Source organism: Homarus americanus, unplaced genomic scaffold (assembly GCF_018991925.1).
Source record: "Homarus americanus isolate GMGI-L3 unplaced genomic scaffold, GMGI_Hamer_2.0 scaffold18703, whole genome shotgun sequence".
Taxonomy (NCBI): domain Eukaryota; kingdom Metazoa; phylum Arthropoda; class Malacostraca; order Decapoda; family Nephropidae; genus Homarus; species Homarus americanus.
Window position 1 is genome coordinate 2,882,977 of NW_024749779.1, and position 19,053 is coordinate 2,902,029.

Sequence of the window (19,053 nt, forward strand, 5' to 3'; positions counted from 1 at the left end):
TTTTTATTCATAAAAGTGCTTGAATTACCGGCACTTTTTTTTTTTTTAATTCCTATGGAATGCGTCTCCACTTGTGCTGTATATGATGGAAGTCAATGGGAAAATGATGGTTCACGTTACGGCAACTTTCAATGCCGCATCCCTTCTGCATATGAATCTCTGAATTATTAGATTAATTTATGCAGAAAAGATGGTCGTGGAGAGTGATAACCTGGGACAACACAAGCATTAATATATTAGTGTACTGTGGAAGAACATTTGTGTAAAGAAAACAACTAATTCTGCTACCTCATTTATTTCTATTTGAAACATAGCCATTGTATCAAGGAAGACAAAAATATAATATAATGCCCTTCCAAGAGACTGTCAAACAAGTAATATCAATAATTAAAGCTTACACAATCTTCAGATCCTTTTCTTTTTATTAATGATTGAGAATGAGATTCATTACAACCTCACCATTTATTTTTAGCATAAGAAGTCCATTGTGAATGGTACAGTTTAATGCTATTTTTCAAAACTTATGGTATCAGTGTTGAGTTTTACTAAAATTTGCTTTAGTTTTTCATAGTTACAAGTAATATTCGGTGATTACATGGAAGACACAGCAGACATTTCTGCATCTTTTGAAGAAACTATCATAGATTAATAAAATACTACAAATAAAAAGTCAAATAAAAGATTTAAAATAGCACTATATCAGAAATGAAACGGTAAATACAGAAAGGCTTGGGCCTTAGAAGCAGATCATATGGTAAAAATATCAATCTGACATGAATTAATCATGCATAATACACCATCACTACAAAGTTATAAAGACATGATAATAACTCTTTGTGACTATTAATGTACTGTCTTGAGTCAATGGTGGGAATATATCCAACACATTGAGATCAATAGTTTTGATAATTAGTTTTTTGTTTCAAATCATGAACTGTAAATGTTATGCTTGACTAACCAAATCTATACATGGTCCTCTTTAATACAAAAAAGTCCATCAAAAATAAATCCAACAACTATTATTATGTTTGAAAAGTTAATCTTATCAAATACAGTTTAACCCTTACAATGTAAATCAGTCAAATTTCTACACAAAAGCATACTAACTTGCCACTTAGTATCAACATGGTGCTCCTGCTGAGTCAGGTATCTAGCCTTTACAACATTACCTGTTGATATATATATATATATATATATATATATATATATATATATATATATATATATATATATATATATATATATATATATATATATATATATATATATATATATATATATATATATATATATATAATCAGGTCAGTGTGTTTAATGACAAGAGTGACCAGGTTTAAACAGACCACTGTATGATCCCATTAACTGACATTACCATGTCCTCTTTCTTGAATAATGTAGGTAAATACTGTTGGCAATGCACATCATAGATTTTAGAATGTCTTTTTCTGGTTTAAGATTTATCTTTGGAATCATTTGTAAAATTTTCAGGACTCATGCATGTAAAAATACGCCAAACAGAAATTTGGCATCGGTAATAAATTTGGAACCATTAAATTTACATCTTGCTTTCTTACTCTCTTGTTTTTCTCTCCATCCAGGTGGATATAATTTTAATTTGTGCACTGTGTAAAAAATTTTAAACCAATAATTTTTTGTTAGTACAGTATTTGAATTATTTTGCAAATTTGTGTATATGTTTGTGTATATTCATGTTCTAACAGAAAACAAACACTGTTTGAGAATAAAGTAGGTCTTCATCCCTTTAAAAAAGTCAAATTGAAAATTAATGATTCATATCTTGGATATATTATTTGCTCTGAAAGTAGTGCAAGGCTGTTGATAGCAAAAATGCAGACAAAAAGAACTAAATACAGCTCGAATCATAAGCCATTAACTTCTTTGGTTGAAATAAAACAGGAACATAAACCAAAGCTCTAATACTAAGACATTAAATGAAAATCCTATACAAAAGATACACTACATTTACACATAATCATGAGCACATTATACTAGGACTTAACTATTCTTCTACACTTGATGCAATAACCATCCTTAGGTCACCAGCTCAAGATTTTGTGGATCATTCGCATTATATAAACTGCATATTTGGTTGGCCCTCCAGAAAAAAGTTTGAATTGTCATTCTCAACAAGGCTGCCTCTGTTCCATGTCAAAATAAAAAGTCTGCAAGAAAAATACAGAAAAATTGGATAATACAGTATTTAGAGGTCCTAACCATGTCTAATTTTTCATAGAGAGAGATAAAAAGCCCAATGTGTTTACCGGTACCTAGTTACAAATTCATTTAAAAAATAAATTGAAAACAAAAGGATTAACTGTACTTTTGAAAATTATTAAATAGGCAATTACGTACAGCAATTTTTAATGAGAAATGTGACAATGCTTATATAGAAATTTTAAAGTGGGCCTCATAGACATTTAGATTTATCAAATAAAAAAAAATGAGTGTGTTGGGGTCTCTAATGCAGTACTGTCCAATCTTTCTGATTTTGTCCATGCAGACTTGTATATTAATATGACAATTCAAATTTTTTTTTTATTTTAATTTTTTTGAGCCAACCTAATTTATATATGTCAGCGACAAGTATATTTTCTTTTCAGAGTAATATTTCATACGATACTAAAATCATGCTGTCCCAATTTTATGCAAAAGGCTGAAGTGTTTCACTTTTGTATGCTTTACTAAATACATTATTAAACATAAATTGTTTACAGCATAAAGTAACATCAAAGATATATTTTGAATTATAATTCATCCACATACACTACTGTATATTGAAATTTTCTGATCATGGATAAGACTCCCGAATAATTCAACTGGGGAAATATGAAAAGCATGTGAAGCAATATTAAACTTTGCTAGTCAAAGATAATGGTAGTCCATGATTTTCCCATGTTTCTTAGTTAACAAAAAATCATTTAAGAGATTTTTTCCTTAGCTAATCCATTGTGCAGCCATTGGGTATAGAAATGTGATACTGGGTTTGGAACCGAATTATTTCCATTTGTTAAAAAAAAAAAAAAATGATAAACTACACTAGTCTAATTTGGGAGACAATTGGCACAAATAAATTCCTGATAAATGACTGCAAAAACACAGTTGACCCACATATGTAGTGCTTAAGTTTATAAATTTACAGTTACTCTTTATTGAGTTTGAAAGATTGAGGGCATTTCCTACTTGTAACTTAGTCATTAACCCTCCTCCTGCGCATCATGACACAAATCACATCAAATCATAGACATTGGTGACAGTGAATCATATCAACAAACTTTAAAGTTTAATGACGTGATTTGCATTACTGATGAATATGATTTGACGCGATTTGCATCATGATGCGCTAGAGGGTTAAAGTTTAATGAAGCAATTCATGTAAAATTATTTGCCTCGGCGACATGAATCGCATCATTAAACTTTTAACGTTTTATGACACGATTCATGACACCAATGCAAATGATATGACGCAATTTGTGGCATGTGTGTGAGGGTTAAAATTAATACAAAATACATAATTCAGCGAGTGAGGTGGCAGTCACTTGGGCAAGGAAGGGTCAGGTGGTGCAGGAACTTAGATGACAGAGGCCAGCTCTGTGCATGCCACAGTGAGTGACACTGCCAACTCACCTCAGCATCAAGATGAAACCTGGCTTCTCAGGAATGTGGGAGTAGCAAATTATTATTTTCTAAACCCAATGTGATATGTCTCCCATTTATGCATAAATGGTTAAGAGAATTCTCAGAACACTAATGAAAGCACATTTACACTTACTACTTGATAACAAAATGTCAATACATTTCCCAATCTTATGAATGATTTAACCATATAATGCTCAAAGACATAACCAAGTAAATACCCAGTATCACAGAAGAATACCATTATCACACTGCATAGCTTTTAATGCAAGACTACAGTATAAGGAGACATTTAATCCACTTCAGCTTCCAAGTGAAAATTGATCATAATCTACTGTACAGTTAGGCTTATGGGTGATAATTACAGATATACAGTACAGTATTTCACAACTGGAAAACTAAATTTCAGAAGTAACAGAACATCCTCTTATTACACACTGCTGTATCAACCCTTTCTATTAGAAATAAAGCATAAAAAAGTACAATTTGAAGTTATTAAAAAATCTCATGTGCATCTTATTAAAAAAAATTACAAATAAATCCACCAATAATGCAGTCATAAATAACTGGATATACACATTATCTAACAAACTGTACACTGGATCCTTCAATGTACATTTGCAGTATATAAAAGTCTTGACTGTCCTGGAGATCATTTTTTTCTATTTATTAACAGTTCTCTGCTGAATTGCTTTTAACAAATGCTACTCGTGTGAACTGTCCATAAATCTGAGTAAAAAGAAATACCAAGATAATCGAGATACAGATCTATATAAACAAGAAACATTACCTTACATGTATGAATATACAGTACTAATTTCTATTGTTAATATTACTTGGACACGTGACTCAAAATAGCACCAATGTAAGATATTCTTCACTAGGCACAGACCATCACACAACAGTAATGGCACAAAATTTCCATTGACAATTGCAACCATGGCACCAACTGACAACCTGTATGACAGCAAGTTTGTTCATTACTGCTAACTTCAGACGTCTTATCACAAAAGAAAAAAAATCTCTTGAAAGACTTTGTCACATCAGACATACTGTAAATGGGAAAATTTAGCAATGACCAAAACAGCAAACCATTCTTCAGCAGCATCTTTACCAATTATCCAGTTTTCAAGATCACATAAAAAAAAAAATCAATACATCAATATAACCACTTAAAGCCAAGGTGACTATAATAGGAAAAGTCAATCTTCCCCAAGTATTCTAAATATATACAGTCCAACAAAAATAATTCCGTGTCAGTTTGGATATTCAATTAAATATCTATTTGATAAGAAAATAAAGTCTTCAGATTAGACTTGATTAGTTATCAAAATGTCAAGATGTGGGCTGTTCAAATTTACAATACAATTTACCCTGAAATTGTAATGTATTTAAAAGAAGGATTTACATATTTCAAATCTAAGAAACAGGTAGTTTTATCTTGGCCACAATGACAAATTGTACATAAAATCAATAAACTGTCACAGGATCACATGATCCAATACTAAAATACTGAGTCGGGATTGATTTGGACGGACCGATATCTTTCAACTGTAGCCTCAGAGCTCTAGGAAAGGGCACCTGTATCATCACATCAGTACAGAGAGTATCACCTCTCCAAATAACAAGGAATCACAAACAGGATTCCATGTATACTGTGAATCAGATCTTGAAGACATCCTCAATTTGAAGATCTTGTTGTGGATCAAGTTGATGATCCAGACAACTCTTCTAACTCCATTGTACATGGGGCATTCAGAGGAGCAACTTATCACAGGGTCAAAATCCAATCAACCAAGTGATTGTACACTTTCAGACAAATTTAAGAAATCATTGTATATCATATAATATCCTGCAAAGGTTTAGTGATATCTTTTGATGTTTTCAGTTGATCTGTATCTTCTAAAATTATTAACTCTATTTTACCCTCCTGGTTATTATTAAGTTGATTTATATCATTTTTCTTAGCTGTCTGATCCTGGCTTGAAACTTTATTGTTTACAGAAAATACTGTATTATTCTTGGCATCTGTTGTGATGGTGTTAGAGTTGGAAATGTCAGACAGATTTAATGGTGAACTAAATAAGTTCTGTACCCTACTAGAAAGGTTGGGTTTAGCAGATGATGTTGATTGGGAGAGGTTAGTACTCTGACTGGAAAGAGGGATGGTAGAAATAGGTAAATTGGATTTTGATCCAGTCACTTGCTCATGTCTTGTGTTAGTTAATACTGTTAATGTCTGCTGTTTTTGACTCTTTGTATCAGATGAAGAGTTTCTTAATATTGATGATTGTGTTTGTTGCTCTTGATTATTAATTGTTTTCTCTGAAGTATGTTGATTTTGATGCTGTTGGTTCTTTACAGCTTCATTTGATGTAAAGTTTTGTTGTAAGGACTGCTCTTTTTGTAACTGTTTCTCTTTAGAAGGTTCTTGTGATGAATCTGTTACAGTAGAATTTTGAGACTGTTTATCTCTAGCAGTGGCATTTGAAGTGAAAGGTTTTGATTGAGTCTCAGTATGAGATGACAAACTCTGTGGGACTGAGTTGTTTCCAAATGATGGGATATTTCCCATTTCCCATTCTCTTCTGAGACGAGCCAGGATACTTGGGGCATCGTCAGTGTCGAGGCCTGCCTGGCATGCTGCAAGAGGTGCGGAATTTCTGTAAGTGTGACCTGCACTTGAGTTAGCCCGACGAACTAGGATAGCAGCATTCTGCCTGTTGCTACTACGAACACTGTTACATTTCCTGCAAGCGACTGTTGGGTGATGTGGGTTACGACACATGGGAGGTCGAGGTACAGGCATATCAGTAGCAAGATTTGGGGCACTAGGAGACATTTTAGGACCCCTTCGACGGTTAAAATTCATGGGTGGGCTGCCTGGTATTAGTGGAGCAGGTAACTGCTCAGTAGTATTAACTGGTGGTGGTTGTAATCCTGTGCCTCCATACTGCTGAGAGAATACTTCATGACGACCATGGTAAGGAGGAGGATCACCACGTGGGTGGCCTGCAGGTCGTACATTCACATTCTGCAGTGTTGCTTCATGCCCCACTTGAGTCTGTGACTGTGGAGCTGCCATGGATGAAATGTCTCTTGAGGGTGGAGGAGGAACCTTACTTGTGACCTCCAAAGGATACGATGGTGGAGGATCATATGGTGGACAGGAGAGGGCAGGAGCATCACTGTGTGGATGGGCGTGGACCAAGGAGGAACAATCCAAACCCCTATTGAGGCCTAGATATGATAGATCACTGGTTGGGTGTTGAGGGGATGGGAGCAAGGAAGGATGAGGCTCTACACACGCCAGTAGTGGCTGGGGTACCGTGCCTTCTCCAGTTGTAGAGCTAGAATGAGCCAGTCCTGGAAAACACACCACACGCAGCTGCAATGAAATATCTGTGTGTCACCAACACAGAATTGATAGTCGTAGAAAAATGGCCAGACAAAAAACAAGTCAGTAGCTACCTAAAGCTGTTATTCTAATTGGCAATCATTATTTCCAAACAAGAAATTAGAAGGGAACCTCTTTCCTTTAACAAAATACACCCCATTACCAAAATATTTCATTATTACCTGACCAAATAAAAAAATAACCTCAATAAAATGAGAGAAAATTCTAGCCTTAACTTTTCTTATATAAAACTAAAGCCTTCAGAAGATCCACCATATACAGAACATATACCCACTCACATAACAGGTAACGATCTTCACCTACATTTTCTTTCAATCTTGCCAGCCTTTTCATATACCATGCTGGGTGGTCATAAAAAATCTTCCTTCATTCACTATCATTTGCTTTTCCTTGTTATTGCAACAGGTGTGCTCTACAATTGTGTTCATTTCCATGGCAAGACCTCATGATATCCATTTGGATTATCCCTCTTGCTTCATAAAATTCAGTACTGTATCACCTACCAACAGCACTTTCATCCCCCAAAACCATTCATTCACAAACATTACTGCTTCCTGAATATCCACCCATCTCCCATCCATTGCCTCCCACTTCCAATCTTTCTGCCTTCATTTCAACATTCCAATTTGTTTCAAAACTTTCTTATTGTTTATTATTATTACAGTACAGTATAATTATTATTATTTTTTTTTTTTGCAGGAGACTAATAAACATATTTTGCACTTTACTTCCTTTTGTGTTAAATGTGATTATAACTGAAGACAATCTAGATAAAGCCTTTTTTACACCCACTTGCCCATTTTAACTGCATCTCTTACAGTTCACTGATCTTTTTGCCAGCACCAACATCCTACCCACTAGCGACATAATGTGTCTGTGTTGATCTGAGTCTGACCACCTTGCAACCTGGTGGAAAATGCTTTTATGTATCATAAAAAAATCCAGATTTTTAACATTATGTGCTTATAATCAAGAGCATGATAACTCTCCAGTAAACATAATTCATTCATTCCAGTTGTTGTAACAGATGTGTTCTGCTATGGTCTTCTCCTTACATTACAATGTCCAAAGCTGCCCAGTTTATTCCTTCACTCTTAAACTCAAAATCCATTCATAAACCTTAAAAACTATCTGCTTCCTCTAAGTTCGTGGTACTCATTGCGTGGCTCGCAGCGACTTAATTTGCGGCTCTTAAAAAAAATACTTATATTGTATATGTAAAGGCTACAACAAGCAGTGTCTCTTAATAATGTATTAAGCTAATTTGTGGCTCTCTCAATGAATGTGTTTTGCCAAAGTGGCTCCCTTGCAAAAATTAGTGTATAACACTACTCTAAGTGATCACAAGAGAAAATTACCTCAATTTACACTACAGGCATTACTTCCAAGAAACAGCACAATGGCCAATAAAAATCTATCTTCTTTACCAGCTGCTAAGCATACTACAGTATTGTACTGTACTGTACTATATATATATTAAGAAACATGCATAGTTTGAAGTTCTAATTCATGTTAGCTACCCAGTCAATTTTAGTCTAGTGATCTGATCCCCTTCACATATTATGCCTACATTTATTACTGCCAATATTTCTTGGCTATAAACAATGTATATTATTCTTAAATATGCTGACTTGTTTCATGGCCAGAAAATAAAGAAAGAAAGAGATAAATAAGAGTGGCAACAAATTTAGTAGTTGGAAAACAGTAAGCATAAATGAAAAATATACTGTACTGTGATTAGTTACAGCAATGGCAAAAAATTACATAAAACTGGTTATTTCAAAATATAAAATCTGATAAATTCTAAATCTAATTAAAAAAAAAAAACTTCCCACACTCTCCATTGCCATACAATTGTAAAATCAAACATCACTATAAAACATTAGTTCTGGCTAATCTTATATAGTATGTACAGTATACTGTATATATCTTGATAAAAACTCACAGGAAAAGGGATACACTGGAGCACTTTATGACAACAAAATTTACCAGTGGCATTGGGCAATATTTACTACAGTGCCTTGCTATAATTTGGGTATTGGTGATTTTTTTTTTTTTTTTTCTAAACCATTTGCCACATGCTAGCAGTAAGAACTGATTAACTTAAAAAAGATGAGGGTTACTTAGCAAGAGTACTTGAAAAGGAAAAGGAGGAGGAGGGAGGCAGGACAGTATGGGGAACGATATACTTTTGTATGATAAAGATTATGGAGAAGAACAAACCACGTGGAAGGACGAAGTGAAAAAGCATATAGGTGAAAAAGGTAAGTACAGAGGGGTAACTGGAGTTCTCTAGGAGAGAACGGAAGAGATTACACAAAAGCCACCCAATCGGACAGTGCGAGATGGCATATATGTAGTACACAGATGAAATTTTAAAGGAAACAGTGAAAGACTGAGCAAGGAAATAACTCCTTGAAACTGGATACAGGTATACCTCTCAATGCATTACCTTGCTATTTGTCTCTTTGCTTATACATTGTTGATGAATTAGAGAAAAATTAAACAATAGTGGACTACTTTAGGTAGCCTTAGAATGCTGAACGACCGCTGAATTCCCTGCTGCATCCCCTTCCCAGCATCTGTTTAATCATTACCGCCACATTTGCTTGATCTCATGTTTACAGTGAGTAAAACTTAACCCAAACCCTGTAAGACGAGTGGAAAACACAGAGCAAGTGATATTTGTGCCTCTGGTAGGAAAAAACCAGGAAAAGTATTAATCTAGAGATTAAATTTCATGTTTTGGCCATTTTGATGCCTGTGAATGAGCTATTGACATCACCAGAGTGCTTAGCCTACCCGGCATTTTCAGCAAGTGTGATCCAAACAGAGAACACAACTCTAAAGTTAACAAGTTACTTTCTGCCACAAAAAGCTGTACAAAAAGAAGCTGTCCAGTTGTCTTTGAACCAACATTTGAAATGTTCATCCTTAAATGAAAAGACAGACAATCCTGCCACCAAGTCTCAATAATTCCACCACTCGCCACTCCAGACTGCCTCTATACCCAGTCTCCTCAATCATCTTGGATAATGTTATCTTACTGACTTATATTTTATATCCAAACATTTACTGTAACTTATAATAATCTAATCAAAGTGCCAATTTAATATATTGGTGAGAAAATTGGAACAAAAATATCCCCCAAGAACGTATTTAGATCATTAGGTTTATGGTAAACTTGAGTACACTGTTTTATTTAATGTTGCACTTTTGAAGAATGCATTTGTCTGAGGTACAGTATCGCGAGGTATACCTGTACTTAATTACTAGCGTATGGTGTGAAAAAAAATCATAACATGAGGCTCATAAATACTTCAAAGTATCATCTCAAAAAATTATTATGTACAGTGGTCCCTCGGTTAACGAATGCCTCAGTTAACAAGATTTTGGTTAACGAATTACCTTCCATACGAATCTTCATTTCGGTTAACTAACAAAAATTCAGTTAACGAAATTCTTACAAAAATGTATTTACGTAATACTGTAATGTATTTATCATCAAGTAATAAATAATATTGTGGTGTATTTATCATCAATTAATAAGTAATGTTGTAGTCTACAGTATTATGCATTTGCATATACCCTGTTTTATTCAGTAATCGGCTGTCTAAGTGTATAAATAGCCAAAGTGAGCCATCATATATAACTCAAAGGCAGTAAATAACAATGTTTGGAAGGTATCTTCATATTAAATACTATACAGTGTGTTTTAGTGATCCTGTTATAAGCTGATTTGCTGAAAGCTCTTACACAAATGCATCCTGAGTGAATACCTTCTTATACAGCTTATCCTTTTACTTTCAAGTCAAATTACAAATTACAGTTTTTTCTCTATTACTGAAGATTTTATATTAATCATGATGAACCATACACCATAAGAGTCTGATCATACGAGAATATACTGTAATAATGAATTGATGAATAAACCTGCCGAATACAGCACCGCCCGATTAACCTTCTTCTGCCCCAGCCTACAGTAAATCTGATTAGACCATTGTACAGCTTTCAGTAAGCAAGTGCTGTTCTTTTAATAAGACTTTTTTTTTTAAATTTTACCAGTTTCTTTAAATATATATATTACAGTAATTAAATAATTCTAACGCATTTCTTAAAACCCTCTAGAACCCCCGTTAAAAATACTACATATTCTACAAAAAAGTTCACATAAATGAGTGTAGGTATCAAGGTGTGACACACTGATACTATAGATATGAAGGCAGGACTCTGACTGAGACAGAGTCCGAGACAGTGCGACACATGCAGCAGAACACCACACACAGACATTCAACCCCATGTATGAATACACAAACCGTCCGACCTGATGCTGGATTTTCTCTTTTTTTTTTTTAATAATATTTCTGACACCACCCCCCCTCAGAAAAAAAAAATCCAATATATACTGAAGTTTGATTTACTGAGGTTTTACTGTTTCTATACCCATGTACACTTACCGTAGCAACCTTCATTATTGTATTTCTTTTTATCACATTAAGTAATAATTTCATATACTGTACTTCTTACTAACAGATGTTTATACATCATAAACAAAAGTACAGGTGGCTGACAACACAACTGTCAGGAGGAAGTCTGGTATGCATGAGAAAAGTACCTTTTTATATATGCATCAGAGTTCAGGAGATATTGTTTTAAAGTCTAGGAAAGTAAAGAGGATGAGGGAGGTAAAGGCAAGATATTATAAAAAGAAAGAATTCATTAAACAATTTATGGTAGGCATGTGTTCCTTACTTAAATTATGATGATAAAAGTAAACAATACAACACAACCATGTAGTCTATTACTGCAGTATAACAAATGAGATAACTTTACCCACCTTTCCGTGCATGCCATCATCAACATCACCCAGAAGGTCGTCTGAACTCAAAGTATCCAAGTCGGGGAGTGTTGCAGGTGAATGGCATGCTCCCCTACAGCTGTCCATCCTTTTCTGTTCATCAGCATGATCACGAGACCCGCTCAGTCGACCACTAGCCTGATTTTCTAGACCCATCGATACTGATGAGGTGGATGAAGCAGAAGTGGAAGCAATGCATGTCGATGTAAAGGAAGGCGATGCAAGGTCCAAGTAGGGATTGATGGCATTATGTTTTGTAGAAGAATTACTCATAGACATGTGGCTCAGGGATGGGAATGGAGGGATAGGCGGGGCACATCCTGTGGGAAAGTGAGCTAAAATAAGCACCGATTTGAAGTTGGTCACAGTTATTATCTCTCAGATGAGGACCAGCATTGTGAGAATAATAACTTCATTATCAATCGGTCATCAATACATAAACTGTATAATGTACAATGAAAGACAAAAGTCATGTTCGTGAAATTTGGTGAAAACATATGCCGAAGGGCTAAACTTTTGGTCCACATTCTTGTGGTTGGGGCCTCTCATAATGTTTCAAGAGTTATATTTAATCTTCGGACAAAACTGCGACGCGACTTTTGTCTTTGATTGTACATACACCTACAGATATATCCAAATAAACATGAATATGCAACCTTTATATTTATATCCACAAAAACACAGTTAAACCAACCAAATGTGGTATATTCTTCTCTTTTAAATCTAAACTATATAATCCTGGATGTGTTTTCAAACCGCATCTTTCACAACATATGCTTGCGACAAACCTGAGGCACATTTAATTAGCATGTGAAATTTTTTTTAAACCGAGATCAACTGTGCCTTAGACCTCCTAAAGTCTTAAAGGAAAGCTATTTGCTTTTCCTTTTACTAGATTTCATATTTCACATTTTCTATGCAAACCTAAGTGTAAATCTCCCTTAAATACTTATACGTATTTGTTAATTCAAAATGCAATCACTATCTCACTGGACACTAATTCACATACTCTTTACAACTTCAGTTTACATTAAACTCTTCAAGGTCAAAAACCAACTAAGAATTTATAGCACAGTCTGTCATTTGCAGGTGTTACTAGATTCAAGACAACGTGGCAAAATGTGTAGTTCATTTGCTGACAGCTGTTATATTTTAGTGTATTTTGTCTTGTGTATTTTAAAGAGTAAGATAATAATTGTAGCAGTGGTTACTTGAATTTATTATTGAGGGTAACGGGTAAACAACGCTTTGTTTGTTATTCCTCAACCCTTCCCTACTCCACCTTTGTCAAGCTGAAGTCGCCAGTCATCAATGTAAGTGTTATTTAAGGTGCATTTACAATTGTTTTTCTTTATTAACTGGTTTTTCTTTATGAATGAGTTAGGTAAAAGAATATTTATCATGAGTTACCCTGTACAGTATATGATGGTTCCCCTAACCTGTACCATTTACATGTATTCTTATGGGAAAAATAGGTTTAATTTACGCGTTTTTTTAATTAAGCGGTGATTTTCAAGAGCCTAACCCCCACGAAAAACAAGAGGTGGGTATACCAATCACTCTTGGTAAAAATCAGTACGTGGCACCTTTCTCAGCTAGCAAGGAACATGACCAGAGTCTGAGGCTACTTGTACGCATCAGTTACCCATGAAAGAAGCGAGAGTGAGGTTCGACCATGTGTTGCTCTCGCTCCATCCTTACTGGACAATATCTCAAAACGAGTTTTTCTAACCTTCAAATCCCTAAGGCTCGGCTGGCTGATTCTAATAAAACAAAAACTGAGTACAGTAGTAGAATAACATGCTGTGCATGACTGAACATATATATATTTTCTTTATATTTGGCTTGGTTTATTATTTTCTGATTTATCTTTATAAATATTTGGAGGAAAATATGGTGAGTTAGGAAAAAAATTCATGCACCCAAAACAAAAGTGCTAATCAGAAATACCTATAGGTCATGTTCAAGAGGAGTAAATTACCTATAGTCTACATGAATATCAACGTAATCTAGCGAGAAGTTATGGAGAAGTAGGATTTTGAAATTTTTAAGAATATAAGGGAAAATCAGGTATCAGGGAGAACCAATTCAGGAGTATAGCAACAATGTATGTGGTGTTCTTAATTGCTGACAGGAAATTAATATTAATTGATCAATTATTAACGAATTTCGTGCTTCAGCTACGACCCAGTGCCATCACCAATACCCAGCTTAATCTGCAAAAGTTTTGTGTTTGACTGAGCTTTTGCTGATATCGCAGGAGCCACAAATCCTCAGCAATTTGGCAATATGAAAACATCCTCCACAACTCACTGTCTTGTCAGCTTTCTTGACTATATATAGCACCATCTGGAAAAACGAAAGATGTCTGTGGCTGTCACCTTCATTGACTTCACCAAAGCATTTGACCTAGTCGACCACAATTTAATCATCAACAAAGCTATCGACCACGGGTTTCAAAGAAGTTTTATACCATTGCTTACAGACTTCCTTAGTGACCGACGCCAAGCTGTACGCTTCCGAGGGGCTGTCCCCACTTTTCAGTCACTCACCTGTGGTGTCCCCCAAGGCACTAAGATAGGATTGCTCTGCTTCCTTATGCTTATCAATGATGCCCTAAGAGAAATCTCTGCTCACTGGGAATATGTCGACGACTCCACCATTGGGATCAGTGTCAACAATTCGGCTCCTGACTACACCACCCTCCAAGACTTATTGAAGTCTCCAAAATTAGGCCACCAACAACCATGTCATCATCAACCATACCATCATCAACCATACCAAGACCATGGTTATGCACATCAACCTCTCCTCCGACCTTGTCCCACCTCCCTCCATTACTTTGGGCCTCAACACACTCCAGGTTGTGGACTCCAATAAGCTCCTCGGCAACACTATAGACAACAAACTAAATTCGAAAACACATGTCAGTACAGTTGTCAAATCCTCTAGTTTTCATCTCCACCTCCTCTGCCGAGTCAGGTGCCTCGGAGTTCCTGCACCCGAGCTCTTCAGTGTTTACTCAACATTTTCCGGGTAATGAAAAAATATTCTTGAAAGTTCCAGAAATTGCCCATTACATCATCTCTCTAACAGGAAAAATATCCCTCATCCCCGGAAATTTCCGGGAAACAGAAATTCCAGAATTTCCATAAAATGCACCCGATTTTCATCTCTCAAACCTAGACAAAAACTGCCCCATCCCCAGAATTTTCTGGGTATCGGGAATTTTTTTTAATTTAATGGAAAATGTGCCCCTTGGAAAATCATTCCCAAAGCCTGAATTTTCCGGAAAATTACGGCTTTGGAGAAAACATTTCCGAGACAATTTCAATTCCGGCTATCGGAAAGTTCCTGGTTTGAGGGATTCCGGCTAATGGAGATATGACCTCTACATAAAGATGTATAATGAGAAAAGAAAGCAGCTGTGCAGGGTTCTTTCAACAGCTTTATTATTCGAAGGCCTAAACCATCAACTTTAGCTAACCTAACTTTAGCTACGCCATCAAATTCAGCATCATAAGCAGCTTCAACATCAACTTCAGGTTCAGTAACAGTTTCAGCAACAGCTTTATGGAAAGCTACAGCTTCAGTCAGAGTTGAACCTGATGACTTCGTCATCTGAGTAAAGACTCGCACAATATTCATTGGCTGTCCTAACTTTACCACCATTGGTGAATAGAATTTTTGTTTTACATTCGTAAATATTATTTAAAACATATATGAACAGTAAATAAGTGTTGCTTTCATATTCATATGTAGAGAAATGATGATATGTTTTCACATGTACGCACTAACTGCTCATACGTTGGCGTTCCCAATCGTCTCGCTTTATTTCTTTACCATTAGTGGTTAGCTACTTCCAGTGTTCCATTTATTAACATTAAATAACATTACTTAAAACATACATACGGGTATTCAATTTTTGTTTACATTAAGTTCACTACAGCTACAACCAGGGTCTTAATTTCTTCAGTTTCTTACGTAGAACCATTGTCACTCACGAAAACAATGCTGTCTTGTCTCCTCGTGTGTGTTTTAATATTCTATGTATTATTAATGAATTGCAGTGTTCATTTCACATATATAAATATTAATTCAATCAAATACATATTCAGTAATAAACAATAATGAATCTTGTGTACATTTTCTTAAGATAAATGACTGTTTCCTTGAATGCGCACGTACTGTATACATTGGCATTCCATTGTCTCATCTTTTCTTTAACACCAGTGGTTACTTCTATTGTACATTAAATAACATTAATTAAAACATACATATTTTGTACATTAATTTCACTACAAAAACAACCAGGGTCTTATTTTCTTCAGTTTCAGGTGGATTACTGACATTTCGAGTGTAAACACTGACAATGCCGTCTCTTATCCTCTTGTGTGTTTTAATATTCTACGTATTATTAAAAATTGTATTGTTCATTTCGCATATACAAGGTATAAAGATTAATTCAATCAAATTCATATTCAGTAATAAACAATAATGAATATTTTGTACATTTCTTAAAAAAAATAAATGACGCGGTATCCTTAAATGCGCATGTATATGTTGGCGTTCCCAATCCATCTCTTTTTTTCTTTGTCATTAGTGGTTAGCTACTTCTATTGTTCCATTTATTAACATTAAATAACGTTACTTAAAACATATATATTCATTTTTTTTTTTACATTAATTTTACTACAGCTACAACCAGGGTCTTATTTTCTTCATTTTCTCGTGTAGAACTATCGTCCCAGACTCCCGGCTGTAAACACAAACGAAAACAATGGCGTCCCATCTCCTCTTGTGTGACCATATCATTATTCATTTATATTGTATAAGGTGCATTCAGAAACACAATTTAAAGAATATAGTTTGCAATTTTCATTAATTGTATTGTTTTTGGGGGAAAAGGGGGTAAAAAGCCACACAAAAGATATATATAAAGGTCCCACTTGGGAATGCATCTCATTATTATTGCTTTATTTTAATGGTAATTAATGATTCGCGATAAGACGATTCACCTTACACTGCAATATTGGATGACACATTAACGTCGTTATTCCAGGCTTTACTGTACCAGGAAATGAGAGGAATAAATAAAAATAATATCAATAAATAAGTAACAAAAAAAAAAATACTATTGCCAAACCAGTAAATAAAAGCCAAATGAAAGTTTAACACAGTCGCCATCTGCATATACTAACTGCTCCACCACAGTAACAAAGATCAGCTGGGACGCTGATTCCCTAGCAACGCTCCCCACCAGCTACACTCTGCGCTCTTCTCCCGTTACATGTTCGCCCTTAGGACAATATTTATTTTACCTTTTTTCACAATTTGTATTTAGGATGGTGGGTGCATGAAAATGAGTAAAAATAAATGAAGAACGTTACGTATATCTATCCGAAAATACGAGTTGAAAAACCATAACACCTCACAGCTTGGCCCAGTAACCCATTGGTTACAATGACAAGCTAACCTAGCTACAATGCCATGGTTAATCACTATTAAACATTAATAATAACAGTAAATCCAGTGAAATATGGCAGGGAGTGAGAAAATTTACAATTGCAGATGATGAACTAACTAGAAGTCTCTCACTCCCCCTACCAGCTCCCTATGCCAGGCATACGTATGGGAGAAATACATGACCTTTTCTCTCTTCACTTGTTTGGGCACCTTCTGGCAGCTGGATGAAGGTGGATGAGGGCATTTGGGAGCCATCACAAGCATGTGGAGCACAGTTGTTAAGAGAGCAGAGTAGCACACGCGCGAAACAGACTTGTGTTTAACCCAGACTGAGGTGGAGTGAGCGTGCATTGCCCAGCCACCTGGGACAAGAGAGACACCTTGCGGGATGGCATAAAACTTGCCGTCTCCTCGTCCCAGCCACAAAAAAAGACACCAACTTTAAAACTACCTGCAGACATTCTTAGGTACATCCAAAGTGTCATCCGCAAATAATCGAAGGCCGCAAATTAAAAATATGTGAATTGTAAGGGCATGCTTCAACTGTAAAAGGAAGAGTTCTGAACAATTCTCCAGATGCATTCTGGCATGCAAAATGTTATCCTTCAATGCAATGTGAAGGAAAGATGAAAATTTTATGCATATCAACATAGTATTTGAACCTTAGCATGGTATAAACAAATTTTTAGTAATAAAAAGTAAACCACACATATGCGAGTCTGGTTCTTGCAAAGCTAGCGTATATGAGCAATTGGTCATATGTATCTCATTGTGAACAAATCAATAACTTTTGCATTTATTTCATATTAAATTTGACCTTTGGTTTTTAGATCTAATAAGCCTTAGGAATCTTTCTTATCCACAAAAGAGCCATTGGTATGGCTTAGTGAGAAGCTTTATGGAACTACAGTTATTACAAATTTGTTTTGATGCGATCAATGTCACTAATCGTTTAAGCTCAGTTGAATTTGGTTTCATCGTCCCAATAGAAATCAATCAAGTCAAATTTACTAAAAGAAAAAAAAAAGATCTGATGTTAAATTTTTTTGTTCTATAAATAAATTACTTACTGTCTTTGCCTTGATATTTCTAACTAAAAGCCAAGATGGACTTACCTTCTTCTAATATAAAGCAATGAGTTAAGCTTTGTCAATTTATTACCCAAGGAACTTATATTGCGATGGAAATAATTTACCTAGTTTGGGTTACAAAAACCTTAACCATACCCCCCCTTAATCCCAAATTCAGTTATGGATAGCTGTCTCAGTTCATATATAATCTGGTCCTTAAAACTCCTTTTAAAGCAAGACAAAGTCTATTTACACACAGTCTTCATTAATACTACATACCCAAACCTTTCATTTGCGGTATAAACTAGAGAAGAATTACGGAGTACGGAAAAAATGAAAAGAATTAAAACAATTAGCAAATTTAGTGGAAAAGCATCAGTCTATGTGTCTTGAAAAATCAAGACAAGAGATCATATAGAGAACTTGGAGGATAACAGTACTGTATACAGTACATCAGTTACAAGAAACAAGAGCAGAACGGGTAATTCTAAAGAGTAAAAAGGTAATTTCATTATTCCTACCCTAGAATAACAAGATACTGTATAAAAAATATCTCACCTATGACAAAGAAAGGAGACACACGGGGT

At 35.1% G+C, this 19,053-nt stretch overlaps 1 protein-coding gene across 4 annotated transcripts in view; it reads right to left on the reverse strand.

Annotated features, from left to right (window-relative positions):
* Window positions 1–279: 279 nt before the first annotated feature.
* The window catches only part of LOC121853912 (angiomotin-like), a 51,788-nt gene continuing 33,014 nt past the window's right edge, over window positions 280–19,053 (reverse strand). For 2 of the 4 annotated variants that reach the window (XM_042348306.1, XM_042348305.1), the window contains exons 14-15: window positions 11,910–12,250; window positions 280–7,042 (exon numbers count right to left, since the gene is read on the reverse strand). In XM_042348306.1, coding sequence (XP_042204240.1) covers window positions 5,495–7,042; window positions 11,910–12,250 — 1,889 coding nt within the window. In that variant the 3' untranslated portion in view covers window positions 280–5,494. Of the gene's footprint in view, window positions 7,057–11,909; window positions 12,251–19,053 lie in introns of all 4 variants that reach the window. The other 2 variants (XM_042348308.1, XM_042348307.1) reach the window with 2 other exon arrangements.